Raw genomic sequence first — 19,746 nt, forward strand, 5'->3', positions numbered from 1 at the left:
TTCTTCTGGATTTCTTTGCTGCAGATCACTAAAATCCAGTTTCAGAACAAGATCACTTTCAAGTGACATCAGAGTAAGATGACTCAGCCTGGCCTGTCCATTGTGGATCTGAGCCCATGTAGTTGCCGTTATCAGGCCTGCCAAACATGTCACTGGAGCCTCAGACAGCCAGTCCCCTCTCGACCAAAAACTTCACAACCACCAATACTCTTCTCAATATGTCGGTCCAGTAGACACACACGGACTCAAACTGTTTTTGCAGTTCTGTATCTATTCTTCAGCTGTCAGACACTAGTGTAACGTAAGTCAGTATCGTTTTCCTGTGGTGTTCGCTATTTTCATGCTCTCCTATGCGCTCAGCAGCATGTTTCCAGTCGCTAAAGCCAGTTTCGAAGATGGACTGACAGTTACCATCACTGAAGATGCGGCATGCAAAACAAAACACACAGCCGGTGGAAGGGGAACATAAGAGCCATTGCCTTGATATGTACTCACCATTTACGAGCTTGCATTTGAAGTGAAATTTGGAGAAAAAACCGTCTCTGCTGTTTGTTTGTACCCTCGTTCTGAAGCTTTGATATGCACATCCTTATTCTGGTAGGACTCCGGTCCTTCCTTAGCCCAGTACACTCGGACCGAATCATCCAACATTTCCTTTCCCCAGCGAGCAGGATCAGTGCTGTAAGGATCCTCGGTAGTGGTAGCGTTAACATTAATGGCGGCCCAACTTGGTTGTTCGGAGGCCTCTGTGGTTGGGAATCCCAAAGTAATGCTCTCTGCCTCTTCAACGGTAGCTGCTGACTGTGGCAAGGACGGTGGTCCTGTGCTAACACTAGCGCTGGCTGTTGAACAAGTCTCCATTTGTCCACTGATCTCAGACTGTGACAAGAGCGATGGATCATCGAGAGCAAGTTTTAAAAAGTTCTGTCAATTTCAATGTCTTTTTTAATGCTTCTTTCTCACGGTCCTCTTTTTCTTGTTTCTTTTTTCTTTTCTGTGCTCCACTCTCGTTTTTTTTTTGTCTACCATGATGATAGTTACCTATTTTGGGCCTCTCTGCAGCTCAGGCCCCTAGGCTGCAGCCCAGCCTAGCCCTGCCTAAAGTCCGGCCCTGCTGATGTCAAGCAAGGCTACATCATCACCCCCTACCAACACCTTTTTCTCAATAAACTTTCCTGCAACAATATTCCTCACCATCAACATATTGGTGGGCTGCAATCATAATGATCTTGTAGGCACTTGACACTGGCCAATAAAAAGAAGTAAATTGTAAATGGAGTGGCCACTGCTGGAGCAGCCATTGTGTGAATGGGCAGTGTAAGAGTGGCCAGGCTTTTAGATCAACAGGCTTGAGTGAGACAGCAGTAGTCTAGAACTTAAGCTTGAGAATTAGATGTCTAACAAGTGTAGGGAGGATGCTAGTTAAGGCGGTGGAATGCTCCCCCTGTAAGAGGTGGGATTTCAGAGTACTGACAGTCTCCCTGATTACTACATCTGCGGGAAGTGCATCAAACTGTAGCTCCTGACTGACATCAAACAACTGGAGCTCTATGTACTCTGGATCATCCGGGAGACCGAAAGCCACATAGATGAGGTTTTCACTGAGGTGGTCACACCCAGAGTGCAGGTTTCAGACAGTAGACGGATGATCACCAGGAGAATTAAGGGAAGTAAGCAGTCACTGCAGGGTTCCCCTGAGGCCATTCCCATTAGCAACAAGTATAACCTTTGAATACTGCTGGGGAGGATGACTGATCAGGGTATAGCAGCCAGGCTGATGGCACTGCGGGTAGCTCTGAGAATGAGCAGGAGAAGGTAAAGTCAGTCAGTGTGAAACTGATAGGAGACTCGTTAAGGGGACAAACAGGAGATTCTGAGGCTGTGAAAAAGACACCAGGGCGGTGTGTTGCCTCCTAGGTGGTAGGGTGGTGGATGTCTCAGAGTGGTTGCAGAAGGTTCTCATGAAGGAGGGTGAGAATTCGGAGGTTGTGGTGCCTATTGGCACCAATGACATAGGTAGAACGAGAGAAGAGATCCTGCACATTGACTATAGGGAGTTAGGGAAGAGGCAGAAGAGCAGGACCTCCAAGGTAGTAATCTCTGGATTACTCCCAGTGCCACGTGCTAGTCGGGCCAGGAATAGGATAATTATATAGATGAATGAGTGACTGAGGAAGTAGCATAGAGGGCAGGGTTTCAGATTTCTGGTTCATTGGGATCTCTTCTGGGGAAGGTGTGCCCCGTACAACAAAGGATCAGTTGTAACTGAACCCAAGGGAACTGTTATCCCTGCAGGCAGGTTTGTTAGAGCTGCTGGGAGGATTTAAACTAATTTGGCAGGGAAATGTGAACAGAAGTGATGGGGCTGAGGATGGAGCAGTTGGTATACAAGCCAATGCATTGCATAGTGAGACTGTGATGAAGGACAGGCAGATGATAGAACAAAATTCCAGACAGTTGGATAAGTTGAAGTGTAACATTGATACATAATGAATGCAGGACTGATATTGTTATATTTGAATGCATGCAGTGGACAGAATATGGTAAATTATCTTTAGAGCAGTTAGAGATTGGCAGGTATAACGTTGTGGACATCACTGAGTCATGGCTGAAAGTAGATCACCGTTGGGAGCTTAACATCTAAGGATACACCTTGTATTGAAAGCTCAGGCAGGTAAGCAGAGGGGATAGGGTGGCTCATTTGGTATAAAACGAAATCAAATCCTTAGAAAGTAACATCGGATCAGAGGACATAGAATCCTTGTGAATACTAGAGTTGGAAAAATGCAAGGGTAAAAAGACCCTGATGAAAATTGTAGGCAGGCTTTCAAACAGTAGCTAGGATATGGGATATAAATTACAATGTGAGATAGAAAAAGCATATAAATAAGGCAATATTATGATAGTCGTGGGGAATTTCAGTCTGTGGGTAGATTGATAAAACCAGGTTGGTGGTAGAGTACGAGGGAGTTTGTACAATGCCTATGAGATGGCTTTTTAGAGCAGCCAGTGGTTGAGCCCACTTGGGGAAAGGCAATTCTGGATTGGGTGTGTGTGATAAACCAGATGTGAAAAGCGAGCTTAAGGTAAAGGAACTCTTATTAGACAATAATCATAATATGATAAATTCTCCCTGCAGTTTGAGAGGGAGAAGCTAAAGACAGATGTTTCAGTCTAACAGTAGAGTAAAGGGAGTTACAGGGGTGTGAAAGGACCTGGCCAAATTAATTATTGGGCACTACCAGGGATGATGGCAGAACTGCAATGGTGGAGTTTCTGTGGGCAACTTGAAAGGCACAGGATAGATGCATCCTAAAGATGAAGAGGTGTTCAAAAGGGAGGATGATAAGAAAAGTCAAAGACAGCATACAAGCAAAAGAGAGGGCATATAATACAGCCAAAATTTAGTAGAAAGTTAGTGGATTGGGAGGCATTTAAAAACCAACAGAAGGCAACTAAAAAAGCCATAGGGGAAAAGATGAAATATGAAGGTAAGCTAGCCAATAATACAAAAGAGGATACCAGAAGTGGTTTTTCATCTACGTAAAGAGAGAAAGGGGGTCAGGAGTGAATATTGAACCATTAGAAAATGACACTAGAGAGATAGTAATGCGGGACAAAGAAATGGCAGATGAACTTAATAAATATTTTGCATTTGTGTTCACTGTGGGAGACATTAGCAGTATGCTAGAAATTTGAGAATGTCAGGGGACAGAATGAGTGTGGTTGCTATTACCAAGGAGAAAGTGCTTGGGGAGCTGAAAGGTCTGAAGTTACCTGGACCAGATGGACTACACTCCAGAGTTCTGAAAAGGATAGCTGAAGAGATTGTGGAGGCATTAGTAATGATCTTTCAGAAATTACTGGATTCTGTAATGATTCCAGAGGACTGAAATATTGCAAATATCATTCCACACTTTAAGTAGGGGGAAGACAAAAAATGAAATTATAGGCCAGTTAGCCTGCCTTCAGTAGTTGGGAAAATGTTGGAGTCCATTATTAAGGATGAGGTTTCAGGGTATTTGGAAGCATGTGATAAAATAGGCCAAAGTCAACATTGTTTCCTCAAGGGGAAATCTTGCCTTATAAATCTTTTGGAATTCTTTGAAGGAACAACAAGCAGGAGACAAAGGAGAGTGAGTGGATATTGTTTACTTGGATTTTCAGAAGGCCTTTGACAAGGTGCTGCATATGAGGATGATTAACAAAATAAGACCCCATGGTATTACAGGAAAGATATTAGCATGGATAGGGGACTGCCTCCTGCCAGTCAGCCAAAGAATGGGAATAAAGGGGGCATTTTTGATTTACTGCCAGTGTCTAGTGGTATTCCACAGAGGTCTGTGTTGGGACCACTTCTTTTAACATTATATGTTAATAATTTGGTTAATGGAATAGAATGCTTTGTGGCTAAGTTTTTAGACAATACAAAGGTGAGTGAAGGGGAACGTAGTGTTGAGAAAGCAGGGAGTCTACAGAAGAACTTAGATTGGGAGAATGGGCAAGGAAGTGTCAGATGGAATATAGTGCAGGGAAGTGTCTGGTCATGCACTTTATAAGAAAGAATAGAAGTGTAGACTATTTTCTGTGGTGTAGAGGGACTTAGGAGACCTTGTGTAGGATTCCATAGAGGTTAAATGGCAGAATAAGTCAGTAAGGCAAATTCAATGTTGGCATTAATTTTGAGAGAGCTAGAATCCAAGTGCAGGGATGTAATTCTGAGGCTTTATAAGAATTTAGACAGATCACAATTTGAGTACTATGAATAGTTTTGCGGCCCCTTACCTAAGACAAGATGTGCTGGCATTGGAGAGGGTCCAGAGGAGGTTCACAGGAACAATTCTAGGAATGAAAGGATTAACATATGAGGAGTGTTTGATCACTCTGGGCCTGTACTTGGTTACTTGATGGAGTTTAGAAGAACGAGGGGGAAAATCTCATTGAAACCTATCGAATATTGAAAGGCCAAGATAGAATGAATGTGGAGAGGGTATTTCCTATAGAAGATGTAGGGTATTTCTTTAGCCAGAGGGTAGGGAATCTGTGGAATTCAAAGCCACAGATAGCTATGGAGGCCAAGACAATGGGGTATATTTCAAGTGGAGGTTGATAGGTTCCTGATTAGTCAGGGCATCAAAGGTTATGGGCAGAAGGCCTATTTTGAAGAAAAATATTAAAAGAAAACACAATCAAGTAAAATGTAACTTTTCACTCAACCTTTCAGTTCCCATTCAAGTGAAAATTACAGAGAGAACGCAGTAGAAAGGGTTTGACAGGGAGAATAAATCAACCATGATGGAATAGTGAAGCGTATTCAATGGGCCAAATGGCCTATTTCTGCGCCTACGTCATATGATCTAACAAATTTTTCATTTCAAAGAAGCTAATCTATAAAATTAATGTGTTTCCACCGCCTCCACTCCAAAATGTGGGTTCTTCCAATCACAGTCTTCAAGCTGTAGGACACAAATGATGCTTGCACGGATGTACTTTCAAAGGATGAACTCCAAGTCACTGAAGACTTATTCACTGAGCAAACAAGAGAATGGGCTGATACCAAGCATTCCTGAAACTAAGCCCTCTTCCAGCCCTCTAATAAGGTCCATGATAAAACCCTGGAATATGCAGTCTGTTTCTCGTATCTTGGGACCATCTCTGAATGAGGCAGATTGGAAAGCTGAGCCTACTGGGCCCGAACACCTCCCCTCTGCAACTGGATCCTTCACTTCCTGACTGGGAGACCTCAGTCAGTCCGGATTGGAAGCAGCATCTCCAACACCACCACCACACTGAGCACGAGGTCCCCCAGGGCTGTGTGCTCAGTCCACTGCTGTTCACTCTGCTGACCCACGACTATGCTGCAACACACAGCTCGAACCACATCATCAAGTTCGCCGATGACACAACCACGGTGGGTCTCATCAGCAAGAACGATGAGTCAGCATACAGAGAGGAGGTGCAGCAGCTAACGAACTGGTGCAGAGCCAACAACCTGTCTCTGAATGTGAACAAAACAAAAGAGATGGTTGTTGACTTCAGGAGGACACAGAACAACCACTCTCCACTGAACATCAACGACTTCTCCATAGAGATCATTAACAGCACCAAATTTCTTGGTGTTCACCTGGTGGAGAATCTCACCTGGTCCCTCAAGACCAGCTCCATAGCAAAGAAAGCCCAGCAGCATCTCTGCTTTCTGCGAAGGCTGAGGAAAGCCCATCTCCCACCCCCCCCCCCATCCTCACTACATTCTACAGAGGTTGTATTGAGAGCATCTCCTCAGCAGCTGCATCACTGCCTGGTTCAGAAATTGCACTGTTGCCCTGCAGCGGATAGTGAGGTCAGCTGAGAAGATCATCGGGGTCTCTCTTCCCGCCATTACAGACATTTACACCACATGCTGCTTCCGCAAAGCAAACAGCATTATGAAGGACCCCACGCACCCCTCTTACAAACTCTCGCATGACCAGACTATGTAACAGTTTCTTACCCCAAGCCATCAGACTCCTCAATACCCAGAGCCTGGACTGACACCAACCTACTGCCCTCTACTGTGCATATTGTCTTGTTTATTATTTATTGTAATGCCTGCACTGTTTTGTGCAGTTTATGCAGTCCTGGGTAGGTCTGTAGTCTAGAGTAGTTTTGTGTTGTTTTATGTAGTTCAGTGTAGCTTTTGTATTGTTCATGTAGCACCATGGTCCTGAAAAACATTGTCTCGTTTTTACTGTGTACTGTACCAGCTGTTATGGTCGAAATGACAATAAAAAGTGACTTGACTTGACTTCAGTGATGGAGAATCACCACTGCCGTCAGTGGTACTGGCACAGTCTTTGCCATCTGAGGCAGAGTGTTTGAAGGTCAAGACTTTAACTCTGACATAAAGCCTATGGTCTATCGGGTAGAGGTTGATTGCTTTTGAGATCTGAACCATCTGCAATATGCAATTCAAAGTACCACAGAGAGATCGTCAATTGTGAAATCCTCCAAATCTATTGACAGAACATGTAAGCAACATTAGCAGCATCTTATAGGCCAACATGCCCAACATCACAGTGAGTCAATATCGGTAACCCAAACTAGACTCTCAAAGCAGGCATTCTACTCCATGCTTACTGTAACCACATAGACAGATGGAACAATTCAAACATATTCTCAAAGTCTCCTTGGGAAAAAGTGTAACATCCTTGCCAGTTCTGGTGATCACTGCCCCACAACCACTTGAAATGGAGAAGGAGCTTTCAGGCAGGTGCTGACAACCTTGAATCCCTTCATCAGGTACGGAAAAAAGCCAGTCTCAATTGAAGGAGTTCATTGACTCATAAATGGACCCACCCTCCTACCCCACCTGTGATTCCGTTCTGGTCACATTGACCTTCACAGAACCCACAGAAGTGCTGTTGTACTTGGCTCTGAGGGAAGATCCAGGTAGAAGGGGGAGAAAAAGAATGTTGCAAATCTCTTCCCCTATGAAATAATTTTATGAAGCACAAGTACCAGCATTCACAGGTAATTAGATGGTGCTATTTATTACTGTGAATAACACATTCAATTTTGTCAATGATTCTTTTTGTTTGGACAGAATGGGCAAAAAATAATAATTTTCTTAGATAGGATTTAATGCACAAGATTCCCCTTCAGCCATCTGTCCTTGCATCTTATCTACACCTCACTTAGATTTTAACTGGAAATTATTCTGTCATTACCAAGTAATACCATAAATAAATAACTCCTCCTGCCACAAATAATTTTAGTAACACAATAAAATATACATTTTTTAAGATGACAGATAGGCAGCTTTACATTCAAAGGCCAGAATCTACAAGGTAAGAGTCAAATGCAAGACGATGTGCATTTAAGGTGAGAGAAGGAAAGTTTAAAAGGGACGTGCAGGGCATATTTTTCTTACACACAGAGTAAGAGCTTCTCTGCCAGGAATGGTGATCAAAGCTGATACAACAGTAGCGTTTAAGAGGTTATTAGATGGGACTCAAAATCAAGTTTATTATCACTGACTAGGTTGTGAAATTTATTGTTTTATGGCAGCGCCACAGTGAAAGACATTAAAAAAACTATTAGTTAAAATAATAACTAAAATAAATAAATATTGCAAATGAGGAATAGTGAGACAGTGTTCACATGTTCATGAACTGTTCAGAAATGTGATGATGGAGAGGAAGAATCATCATCATCATCAGGTGCCGTGCCCAGTTTGAGCTTTGACTGCCATGGCCCACACACTCCTGTTTCAGGTCAAGTGGATCAATTCATTGGTATTGATTTCCAGTTCTCTGGCTGCTATCTCCATCATCATTTGTCTTTGTCTTCCTCTTGCTTCCCTTCAATCTTTCCCATAATTACCATGTATTCTAACTCCTCTTTCCTAATCACATGTCCAATGAAGTTGCGTTGCCTTTTCATGATCTCATACATTATTTCTCTTTCTGTGTTTGTTCTGTTCATGACATCCTCGTTAGATATTCGTTTCATCCATAATATTCTTTGCATCCTCCTCAGAAACCACATCTCTGCTGGTACAATTCGTTTCCTCATGTTACTAGATATTGTCCAACATTCTGAGCCATATAACATAACTGGATAAACGTAACATTTCAATACTCTGAGGCGGGTTGTCATGCCTGGTTTAGTATTGGTCAGTATACTCTTCATTCTCATAAAGGTGTCTTTAAAGGAGAGGAAGGAACTGCTCCTAAAAGATTTGAGTGTGCATCCTTTGGCTTCTGCACCTCCTACCTGGTGAAGGTAATGAGAAGAGGGCATGCCCTGCACGGTGAGGGTCCTAAACGATGGATGCCAGCTACTTTGAGGCACTAGCTGTTGAAGATATCCTCGACAACAGGGAGGCTTGTACCTGTGAAGGAACTGGCCGAGTCTACAATCCTGTGCATTGGAGGCTCCATATCAGGTGGTGATGAAACCAGTCACAATACTCTACCTGGTACATCTGTAGAAATTTGCTGGAGTCTTTGGTGACTAACCAAATCTCCTAACTCCTTATGAAGTATAGAAAATGGTGTGCCTTCTTCATGATTGCATCAATATATTAGTCCCAGGGAGATCCTCTGAGAAGTTGATGCCCAGGAACTCACAGCTGCTCACACTTTCCACTGCTGACCCCTCAATCAGGACTGGTACGTGTTCTCCCCACTTTCCCTTTCTGAAATCCACAATTTTTTTTTACAAAAATATGATATTTTAACTATCATCATTACAATACAACAAAAACACAAAGGGCAACAACAATAGCTAACATGAACTAAATTAAAATGTTCCCATCTTCACCTACCCTTAGTGGCCACTTTATTAGGTACACGAGGTCCCTCATACAGTGGCCGCAGAATACTGTATGTTCATGGTCTTCTGCTGCCGTAATAATCCTCTTCAAGGTTTGATGTGTTGTGTGTTCAGAGCTGGTCTTCTGCACACCACTGTTGCAATGCAGCACACACAAAATGCTGGAGGAACTCAGCAGGCCAGGCAGCATCTAAGGAAAAGAGTACAGTCAACGTTTTGGGCTGAGACCCTTCATGAGGACTGGAGAAAAAAAGATGGAATCAGAGTAAGAAAATGGAGGGAGGGATGAAGTAAAGAACTGGAAGGTTGATTGGTGAAAGAGATACAGGACTGGAGAAGGGGGAATCTAATAGGAGAGGACAGAAGGCCATGGAAGAAAGAAAAGGGGGAAAAGCACCGGAGGGAGGTGATAGGCAGATGAGAAAAGGTGAGAGTGGTAAAGGGGAATGGGTGCGGGTGGGGGTATAACCAGAAGTGTGAGAAATCGATGTTCATGCCATCAGGTTGGAGGCTACCGAGACGGAATACTGTATAAGGTGTTGCCCCTCCAACCTGAGTGTGGCCTCTTCACGACAGTAGAGGAGGCCATGGACTGACATGTCGAAATGGGAAATGGAATTAAAAGGAGTAATCTGGCAGTCAGAGCATAGGTGCTCATCGAAGCGGTCTCCCAATCTGTGTCGGGTCTCCGCAATATACAGGAGGCCACGCTGGGAGCACCGGATACAATATATGGCCCTATCAGACTCACAGGTGAAGTGTCTCCTCACCTGGAAGGACTGTTCGGGGTCCTGGATGGTAGTGTGGGAGGAGGTGTAGGAGCAGGTGTAGCACTTGATCCGCTTGCAAGGATAAGTGCCAGGAGGGAGATCAGTGGGGTGGGATGAATAGACAAGGAAGTCACGTGGGGAGCAATCCCTACAGAAAGGAGAAAGTTGTGGGGAGAGGGGAAGTTGTGCTTAGTGGTGGGATCCCGTTGGAGATGGCGGATGTTACGAGGAATTGTGTGCTGGATGTGGAGGCTGGTGGAGTGGTAGGTGAGGACAAGAGGACCCCTATCCTTTGTGGGGTGATGGAAGGATGGGTTGAGGGAAGAACTGTGCAAAATGGAAGGGATGTGGTTGAGGACAACATTGATGCTGGAGGAAGGGAAGCCCCTTTCTTTGAAGATGGAGGACATCTGCTCCATTCTGGAATGAAAAACTTCATCCTGAGAGCAGATGTGGCGGAGACGGAGGAATTGAGAGAAGGGGATGGCATTTTTACAAGTAACAGGGTGGGAAGAGCTATAGTCCAGGTAACTGTGAGAGTCAGTGAGTTTATAACAGACATCAGTAGATAAGCTGTCTCCAGGGATAGAGACAGAGAGATTGAGAAAGGGGAGCGATGTGTTGGAAATGGACCAGGTAAATTTGAGGGCAAGGTGGAGGTTGGAGACAAAGTCGACGAGCTCCACAGGAGTGCAGGAAGCAGCATCAATGCTGTCAGTGATGTAGCATAGGAAAAGTTGGGCAGTGGTACCAGTGTAGGCTTGGAACATAGACCCAACAAACAGGCAGGCATAGCTGGGACCCATGTGAGTGCCTTTGCTATACCTTTTGTAATGCATGTTATTTGAGTTACTGCTGTCTTCCTATCAGCTTGAACCAGTCTGTCTAGTCTCCTCTGATCTCTCTCATTAGCAAGGCATTTTCACCCACAGAACTGCCACTAAGTAGATATTTTCTTGTTTTTGCACCATTCTCTGAAAACTAGAGATTGTGCTGCTTTAAGATCCCAGCAGAGCCAAAATTTCCGAGATACACAAATCAACCCATTTGGCACCAACAATCGTTCCACAGTCAAAGTCATTTAGATCATATTTCTTCCCCGTTCTGATGAAAAATGTCTGAACCTTTTGACAGTGTCTGCATGTTTTCATGCATTGAGTTGCTGCCACATGATTGGCTGATTAAATATCTGCATTAAGGAGCAGGTGTACCTGACAAAGCAGCCACTGAGTGTAGGATGCCATTTGTCCCTTGCAGTGTCCAACAGTCCCAGAGCACCACCTTGCTACCTGTGTACTTTCACCATGGTTATTTAGACACAGACGTGCCTCTAAAAAATTGCCAGGCAGTCAGCCCAAGGTGGGGCCTTCTGCTGTCTGTTTCCAGGACCCAAGGATGCTAACTTGGCCAAACCCCGGGGGTAAGTTTACTAGGACATCCTCCTCCCACCATGCCCCAGCTCATACTAGATGAGCAAATAGGAAGAACGTGCAGCAAAAATGCAATCAGAAGGCAAAGAGAAGCCCTCTGCAATCAATTTTTTGGTCTTGCTGACGTGGAGTACAAATTCTGATGTGGAGTTCAAACTCAACCAGCCTACCTATCTCACTGCTGTACACCTCCTCATCGCCATCTAAGATTCCGTCAACACAGTGATGTTTTCAGCAAATTTGTAGATGAAGTTTGAGCTGTGCCTAGCCACATAGTTATGAGTGTAGAGAGAGCAGGGCATTGGCTAAGTTCGAATCCTTGAGGTGCTCCTGTGTTGACTAACCAGTGAGGAGGAGATGTTATTACCAATCTGCACTGACTGTGCTCCCCAATAAGGAATTCTTGGATCCATTTGCAGAGGGAGGTACAGAGGCCCAGGATTTGAAGCTTGTTGATTAGTTCTGAGGGGATGATGGCATTGATTGCCAAGTTGTATCAATAAACAGCAGACTCACATAAATGTAGTCAGTCTAAGACCAAGTGAAGAGCCAGTGAGACCTGCTGTAGACCTACTGTGGTGGTAGGCAAATTGCAGCAAACCCAGGCCCTGGCTCAGGCTGGAGTTAATTGCAGTCATGAACAACCTTTCATGCCCCTCATCGTAGTAGATGTGAGTGCTGCTGGGCAATAGTCATTGATGGCAGCTCGCCCTGCTCTTTTTTGGGCACCGTAATAATTGATGCCCTTTTGAAGCAAATGGAAACTTCTCACAGCAGCAGTGGGAGGTTGAAGGTGTCCTTGAACACGAGCCGGTTGGTTGCACAGGTTTTCAGTGCTCTACCAGATACACTTATCAGGGCCCCAATGCCTTGAGGGTTCAGGGTTCACCCTCTTGAAAGATGCTCTAATGTGAACCTGTGAGACAGAGAGCACAGGATTGCCATACGTACAAGATGTCATTGTAATCCCTCTGACCCGGGCATTGACACTTGTTAGATTACATAATCATTTGAAGGAGAGAGCACAAGGATGCCCAGATCACCATGCCTGACTGGTATAGAAATGACCACTGGTCCAGTCACAGCCTAATGACCTCTGTTATATCCATCAACCTGGCACACACATCTGTGGCTGCAACAGTAATATTTCTAAAAGTAAATGTCAACTGTCTCAAGGGCCTCAAAAGGAAACTCTTCTCAGACAATGCTCACAGAGAATCTCATAACTCCAGGCCAAAAGGAGCCTTTGTGCATCCAGAGGAACTAAACATCACTGGAAACTACCATTTCTAGCACCTTTGGAGAGCCTCTTGATATCACTCCTGGAAAACACCAGTTATTGTTTTGATAAGAACAGGCAAGGGATACAGGAGCTAATTAACTGTGATCCTAATTCATTTATTCATGACCATTTTACCACACCTCAAGGGGGAAATAAAATAACTCTACAGATACCTAAAACTTGAAATGAGTGGCAAGACTACAATGGGTTGAGGGTGGGGGGGGGGCGGTGGGTGACAGAAATAGCCAAATTTTCCAGAACTCTTTAACAGAGATTCTGTCATTAAGGAGAATGTTCTTTATTCCATCTCACCACACAGTATTCAGTCTAGGCCCCCCACCACCCCAGTTGAACAAGAAATTGAAAGGAGCCAACTGAGGTCAATCAGCTTCAAGGCCTGGGCCTCAGTACCTGCTTGTACAACTGGATCCTTGAATTCCTCACTTGCAGACCCCAGTCAGTTTGGATTGGCAACAACATCTCCACAGTCACCATCAGCACAGGGGCACCACAAGCCCCCTGCTCTATTCCCTTAATGCTTGTGACTGTGAAGCTAACCACAGCTCCAATGCCATATTTAAATTTGCTGATGACAACACTGTCAAAGCTACGTGTGTTAAGGCCAACCAAATTAATAAAAAAAAATGTAACCAACTGCAGAAATATTTAAAATGTTTTAATATATATTCCAGATTAATTAATTCATCCAAACAAACTGCCGCAAGCCCTTGATGTGGTAATTAGGGCATTTTGAAGAATATGGAATATCCTGGAAAAGGTGTTGTGTGGGTTGAGAGTGTTTCATCACCTCAGCTGCCTGCTTTCAAAAAGGGCTTTGGCATAAATGAAGATTAAAATCTCACTTTGGTTTCCACTCCTTACTACATTGCTGCTTTGAGCATCTGGAGTGCCAGTTTTCATGAAGTAATGTGTGGGTGGAGCTTCACTGGATCACTTTTCTGAGACTACCTTCTGCTGGAACCCACAAGCAGGGGAGATTTGCAATGTTCTCACTCTAAAATATAACCAAGCCAGATAATTATTTTCCTTGTTGCACGTACTGAAATTGTGTAACAATCCTTTTAAGTTATCCCCACGCGGGTGTGAACAAGCAGGGAGCAGATGCTGGCTTTTAACTGAAGGACCATTGCTTCCTTTGTGTAGTGATAAATGTAGCAAGTTTTATAGCTAAATGGGGTCTTCTCAGAAAATGTTGCTTCGAACCACTTGTTCAACTGTTTCCTGGGAGAACAAATCTTTCTGATCTCGAGCCCACAATATAAACAACGTTCAAAGATGGAGATTCCCTGCAGGGGCCCAGATGGCCAATGTATTCCATCATTAGAATTGGACTAATGTTTGCTAAAAAATGAAATGAAAATGAGGAAATTTGCTGTCCACTTTGCCTGCCCAGTAATTCACAAAAATAGTTGTGTTGCTTTGCATGATAGTTAAGTACTGGTAAATTAGATCAGATGGATTTGCATGAGTAGATCATTTACATGAGAGGATATTTTGGTCAGTGAGTCAACAGCTAATTATTGGAATTCAAGTTATTGACAGAGCACAATAGCAATCATTGTGCATTTGGTAAAAGGCATCATATGGGGCGCTTTTTTGCCACATTAGAAAGGACGAAAATATTGACAGGGCACTACACTACTGTTGGGCTATCTCCTTAAGATTTTCATAAAGTCCTTGAGGAAAATTACACATCTATTGTGTGGGATATTGGAGAGAAGGAATCCATGGACAAAAGAATTAACAACTGTCGCCTTAGCTACAGAAGGAGTATGATTAAATCTTTGTCAAAATCACATGTTTAAAGTAGCAATCTATAGGAGGAAGGTGAGGCAAGGACATATTGTCCGGGAAGTCTAGAGCAGAGGACAGTGACAGCTGTAGAGGCTGTCACTGGTGGCCGATTATACTTAATGTCTAACTGGTGAGAATTAGGGAGTTGCATGTATCTCATGGGGTTATACAGCTGGAAGAGTCAAATCTATGGCCATAAATTTGAAAATGTTGAGGATTTTAAAATTAGGCATTGCTTAAACATGAGCCATCCTTGACAAGATGCTAAAACTGCCAATGCATCACTGGCACCAGCCTACCTGCCATCAAGAAAATACATACAGAAAGCTGCCAGAGAAAGGGCAGCAACATCATGAAGGACCCCTCTCACCCTGTTATGGACTGTTTGTCCCACTTCCATCAGGTAAGAGGCTACATGGCATCCACACCTGGACTCAAAACAGTTACTTCCCCAAATCATTAGGCTGATCAATATCTCCATCTGTTAACCTACCTCTCTCCCCCACCATCACTGCATCCACATCACTCTATGTGCATACAATCAGTCTATGTATGGAACAGTTACTTGTACATTGTGTTTTATTAGATTGTTTTTATATTTGTATTGCTTGTGTTTTTATTTATTTTTATGCTACATCACTTCTGGAGTAATAATTACTTATTTAATTACCCTTTACACTTGTATACTGAAGAATGACAATAAACTATCTTGGATATCTGAATAATGAATATTGAATATTTGAGAGGTAAGGAGGCAAGATTTAAAGAGCATCTAACCTAGGTAACCTAATCAGCAGCAGTAAAACTAGAACATTCCCGTGAGGCCAGAGTTATAGGAGGACTGATACCTCAAGGTTAGAAAGCCAAAGGAGGGTTCAGACATAGGGAGAGGCAAGCCAAAGAAATATGCAGATTTTAAGATGATCAACCGAGAAGAAACACAGATTGCCAACATAAATAATTGTTCTCCTGGTCGATTCTCCAGTACTCATTTTGGATGGAGCTGTTGAAAACAATTTACAATGGAATTTGGTATCCTCCACGATTGTTTTCGTATCTTGAATAAATTAAGCAAAAATATATTTTAAAATGCTGACTTTGTGGCTTGAGTGACCTCTGGTGGTGTACTTTATATTGCTCTAATTGTTCCCAGAAAATCTTGGAGGCCAACATTTAAGGATTAAAGATTGGCTTTATTTGCTATGTGTACTTTGAAACATACAGTGAAGTGTTTTCAATTTGGGTTAAGTAAAATCAGCAAGGGTTGTGCTGGGCAGCATGCAAGTGTTGGCATATATCCGGTGCCAACATTGTTTGCCCACAACTCTCTGAGCCTTACTGTTGGTGTTTGGAAAGTGGTAGAAAATCAATGTACCCAGGGGAAACCCAGGAAAAATGTAGAAAATCTAATCCGATCTTACAGCTAGCACGCTGTCAAGTGTTGCGCTAACTGCTGTGTATCCATGTTGTCCCTGGGTTTAAGAGGAATATTTCAAGAATTGCTGCCAGAATGGATACCTAAAGAAAGAACCATCAATCCTTTACATAAAGCACCTCAGATTTAGCTTCGTATCTTGACTGTCTGATGTTTTACTATTTGCAAATCAAATTATTGATTGCCATAGTAATGGGAATGGTTTCACCAACATTCAAAATTATTGAAGGAAGGGTCAGCCAATCTGTATAAAATCTTGTTTTCTGTAATCTTGCTCAAATGATTTTCTGTCTCTTAATTCCCAATTCCCATGTGCCACATTGCAAGTCTCTATAAGAAACACATACAAAATGCTGGAGGAACTCGGTCAATAGGCAGCATCTATGAAAGGAAATAAATAGCCAATGTTTTGGGTTGAGACACTAATAGAATTGAATTGACTTTATTTCTTACATCCTTCATAAACATAAGGAGTAAAAATATTTACATTATGTCTCCATCTAAATATGCAATGTGCAGTTTATAGTAATTTATAATAAATAGTGTGGAAAAAGGATTGGAAAGGAAGAGGTCAGAAGCCAGAAGATGGGGGACTATGATCCTCATTTCTGCTCCTCCCAAATCTGTCCTTCGTCTTCAGCCCTCTTCAACCTATTACCTCCCTGTTTTTAACATCATCCCCCACCTGCCCACTTTTCCCCTCACCTGGATTTGCCTATCACCTGCCAACTTGCACTGCTCCCCATTTTCCCCCATTTGCTTATTCTGACATCTGCCCCCTTTCTTTCCAGTCTTGCTGAAGGGCCTCGGCCTGAAACATCAACTGTTTATTTCCTTCCACAGATGTTGCCTGACCTGCTGAGTTCCTCCAGAATGTTGTGTGTGTTGCTCGAGATTTCCAGCATCTGTAGAACCGCGTATGTCTGTGAATCCCCATGATGTCAGAGAATCCTCGAGTGGTGTGCCTGATGATGATCATTTGGAGTATTATATTTTTCATACATTTGAAGTAAAACTACCATAGAGTTTGTAAAGACATTTAGGCACAAAACAATCTTCAGTCCATCCATCCCATCTGAATTGAAGTTAGTTTAAGAGAAATCTGTCTCCTGTAAATAAAATAGGAGAGATAGAATTTAATTATAAACTACATATTTTTAAAAAAACACTAATCCATTAGTTGGTCAAAATATTAGCTGCAGCTAATAACACTTTGTTGTGACATAATATGACAGGTTGAACACCACGCAGAGTCGTGAAAATTAAGATATGTGGAAAGATCAAAATTTGCTCTGGTTTGATTTGAGCTGTGCTTGAGAAAACAAAATTATGACATCAGTGTCTGTGGCTGCAAGGGAGAAACAATTGGATAAAACATCTAAGAGATATGGTTTTTTTGAAACCAGCAGTCTTGCCTCATGCTGTTGTTCAGGCTTGAGATTTACTGCATTGTTAGATAGAGCAGAAGGAGATTAATTCTGCATCTCTCTGGACTGGAGTAGTGTGCTCAGAATTTGTATTCTGCGCCAAATCTTATGAGATGCTGCAATCCTCAATGAGATGATTAAAGCATGTCATTTTGTAAAACAATCTGCTGCACAATGGGTGCTAATATTTACCTTTCTTTTGTGGGAGGGGGGGATAATTGTTGATAATAAATGAGTAATCTTTCTTCCATGGTGGTTTCATAAGTTTTGCATCATGCATGTAGGGGTTAAGTTATTAAACTAACATGCAAAGTTCTGGATTATTGATGCAGTGACGTGAGTTCAAATTGCAATTAAAAGCTGGAGAATTGAAATTCAGCTAATTAAATGAATGAGAATTTTGAAAAGAAACACTTGCTCTTGACGATCATATTATTACTATTTGTCATTAAGAACCCATCTGTCACTAATGACCACCAGGGAAGGAAGGCAGCCATTTTATACTGTCTAGCACAAAAATAGTTCCTGATCCAATAAAATGGTTGTCTCCACACTGCCTCTTTAATTAGAGGCAATTAAGGAAAGACGGTAGGTGTTGGTTGTGCCAGGGGTCTCTACATCCCTGAAGACTCAAAGTTAAGCAAATATCATCTTCTGACATTCTTTACACGAAGGAATGTGCAAATCAGTCTCAAATCGAGCACACCACCACCAATAACAAAATCCAGACTTATGAGTCAGGTCTGTGAATAGTTTATTTTTTCATACATAGTTGATTTGTATAAACGAGTGTTTCCATCCCTAATTTGATTTATGTCTAAACATGTTTTGTCAGTGAGTTGTATTTCACTAATACAAAAAAGACTGTGGGACTCCAAGAATAACTTTTATGTCTCTAACCACATAAGAGCAATAACTGCAAAAATATCTACGATACCATTGAAACACATAGAAAATACTGGAGAAACTCAACACGTCAGGCATCATTTATAGAAATGAATAAACAGTTGAAATTTTGGGCCAAGACCCTTTTTCCTCTCTCTTCCACCACCCCCTCCCTTCACTCCCCCTCCCCCTCCCCCCTCTCCCCCTCTGTCTTCTTCTCTTCCCCCAACAACTTCCTCCTTCTCCTCATCCTCTGTCCTCCATCCTCATCCTTCCCAACATAGGTGAAATCATAGAGTAACTGGTATATCTCTCTCTTTAGGTTTTCTCCTTACTCTAACCTGCACTGTGGCCTCTCAGTTGTCCCACATGTTCACCATTTTTGGACTATGCAGTGCGCAAAGTGGGACTTTGATGTACATTTGATATGCTTGCTGCTGCATTATACTGTTAATAAAAGTTTTTGTTTTGTTAATAAAAGTTTTTCTTTGTTTTACTTTGGCATTTAGGTCAGCCCCAACCCAAGCTGCTGCTCCTGCTGCAGGAGGACCTCCTGGGGCACCTGGAGATGGAGCACCAGCCCCACCGGTTAACACAACCAGCAACAGAAGGCTGCAGCAAACACAGGCTCAAGTTGATGAGGTATGAAGTCAAGAAAAGAAAGCATAAACCCAATGGCATTTGATCAAAATGATAGGAAATATGGGACATGTTTCTTGAAAGTATGTTTCTTTTGTGGAAAATAAAATTGATGTTCTCAGGTGACTGCTTTCTTCAGTAGAAAAGAGAAGTTGTAGAGATCATTTGAATATGAGCATTCCCAATTTTTTAATGCACTTTAGAAATAGGTCACCTCATCACATTTGGAGAAAGGTTCATCCCTCCCTCTACATATTCTGTCTTGCCTTTCAAAAAGGATTATGGAATTTAGAAACAAAACATGTCTGCTAAAATGTAGGAATGAATTAACTTTACCCTGAGTGTGCTTTCCATCTCTCATGAAAATGAGAAGCAGGTTTCCCGCGGCCCACTACATACGCAATGAGGAGTACTTAGAGTGATGAAATCTCCTGAGTGTGCTGTCTTTCCTAACTGAAACCTGTGTTTTTCATTGTTGACCAATAGATTTTCCTGCATTTCCTCCTCAGCTGGTAAAGCTGACAATGGTCAGCCGTAGTGTCGCACATACTGAAATAGACTCTTCAGGCCATCTTGTCTACGCTGACCCTCAATTATCTACATTGTACTGGAACTTTGTCCATAGCCTACTATGTTTTTGGAAGATGGCACCAGAGAGCAGCACTTTTTGGGTACAATTCCCAAGGAAATCATCAAGTATTCCTGCTTAGAACTACTATAGCTTAAATGTACAAGCACAGACACTGCA

At 42.6% G+C, this 19,746-nt stretch overlaps 1 protein-coding gene across 1 annotated transcript in view; it reads left to right on the forward strand.

Moving 5' to 3' along the window:
• vamp2 (vesicle-associated membrane protein 2) overlaps positions 1 to 19,746 on the forward strand; it is a 110,634-nt gene that overhangs the window by 65,872 nt on the left and 25,016 nt on the right. Inside the window, exon 2 of the mRNA XM_063045922.1 lies at positions 18,869 to 19,001. Within this exon, the coding sequence (XP_062901992.1) occupies positions 18,869 to 19,001 (133 nt within the window). The remainder of the gene's footprint in view (positions 1 to 18,868; positions 19,002 to 19,746) is intronic.

This window comes from Mobula hypostoma, chromosome 4, assembly GCF_963921235.1.
Source record: "Mobula hypostoma chromosome 4, sMobHyp1.1, whole genome shotgun sequence".
NCBI lineage: Eukaryota > Metazoa > Chordata > Chondrichthyes > Myliobatiformes > Myliobatidae > Mobula > Mobula hypostoma.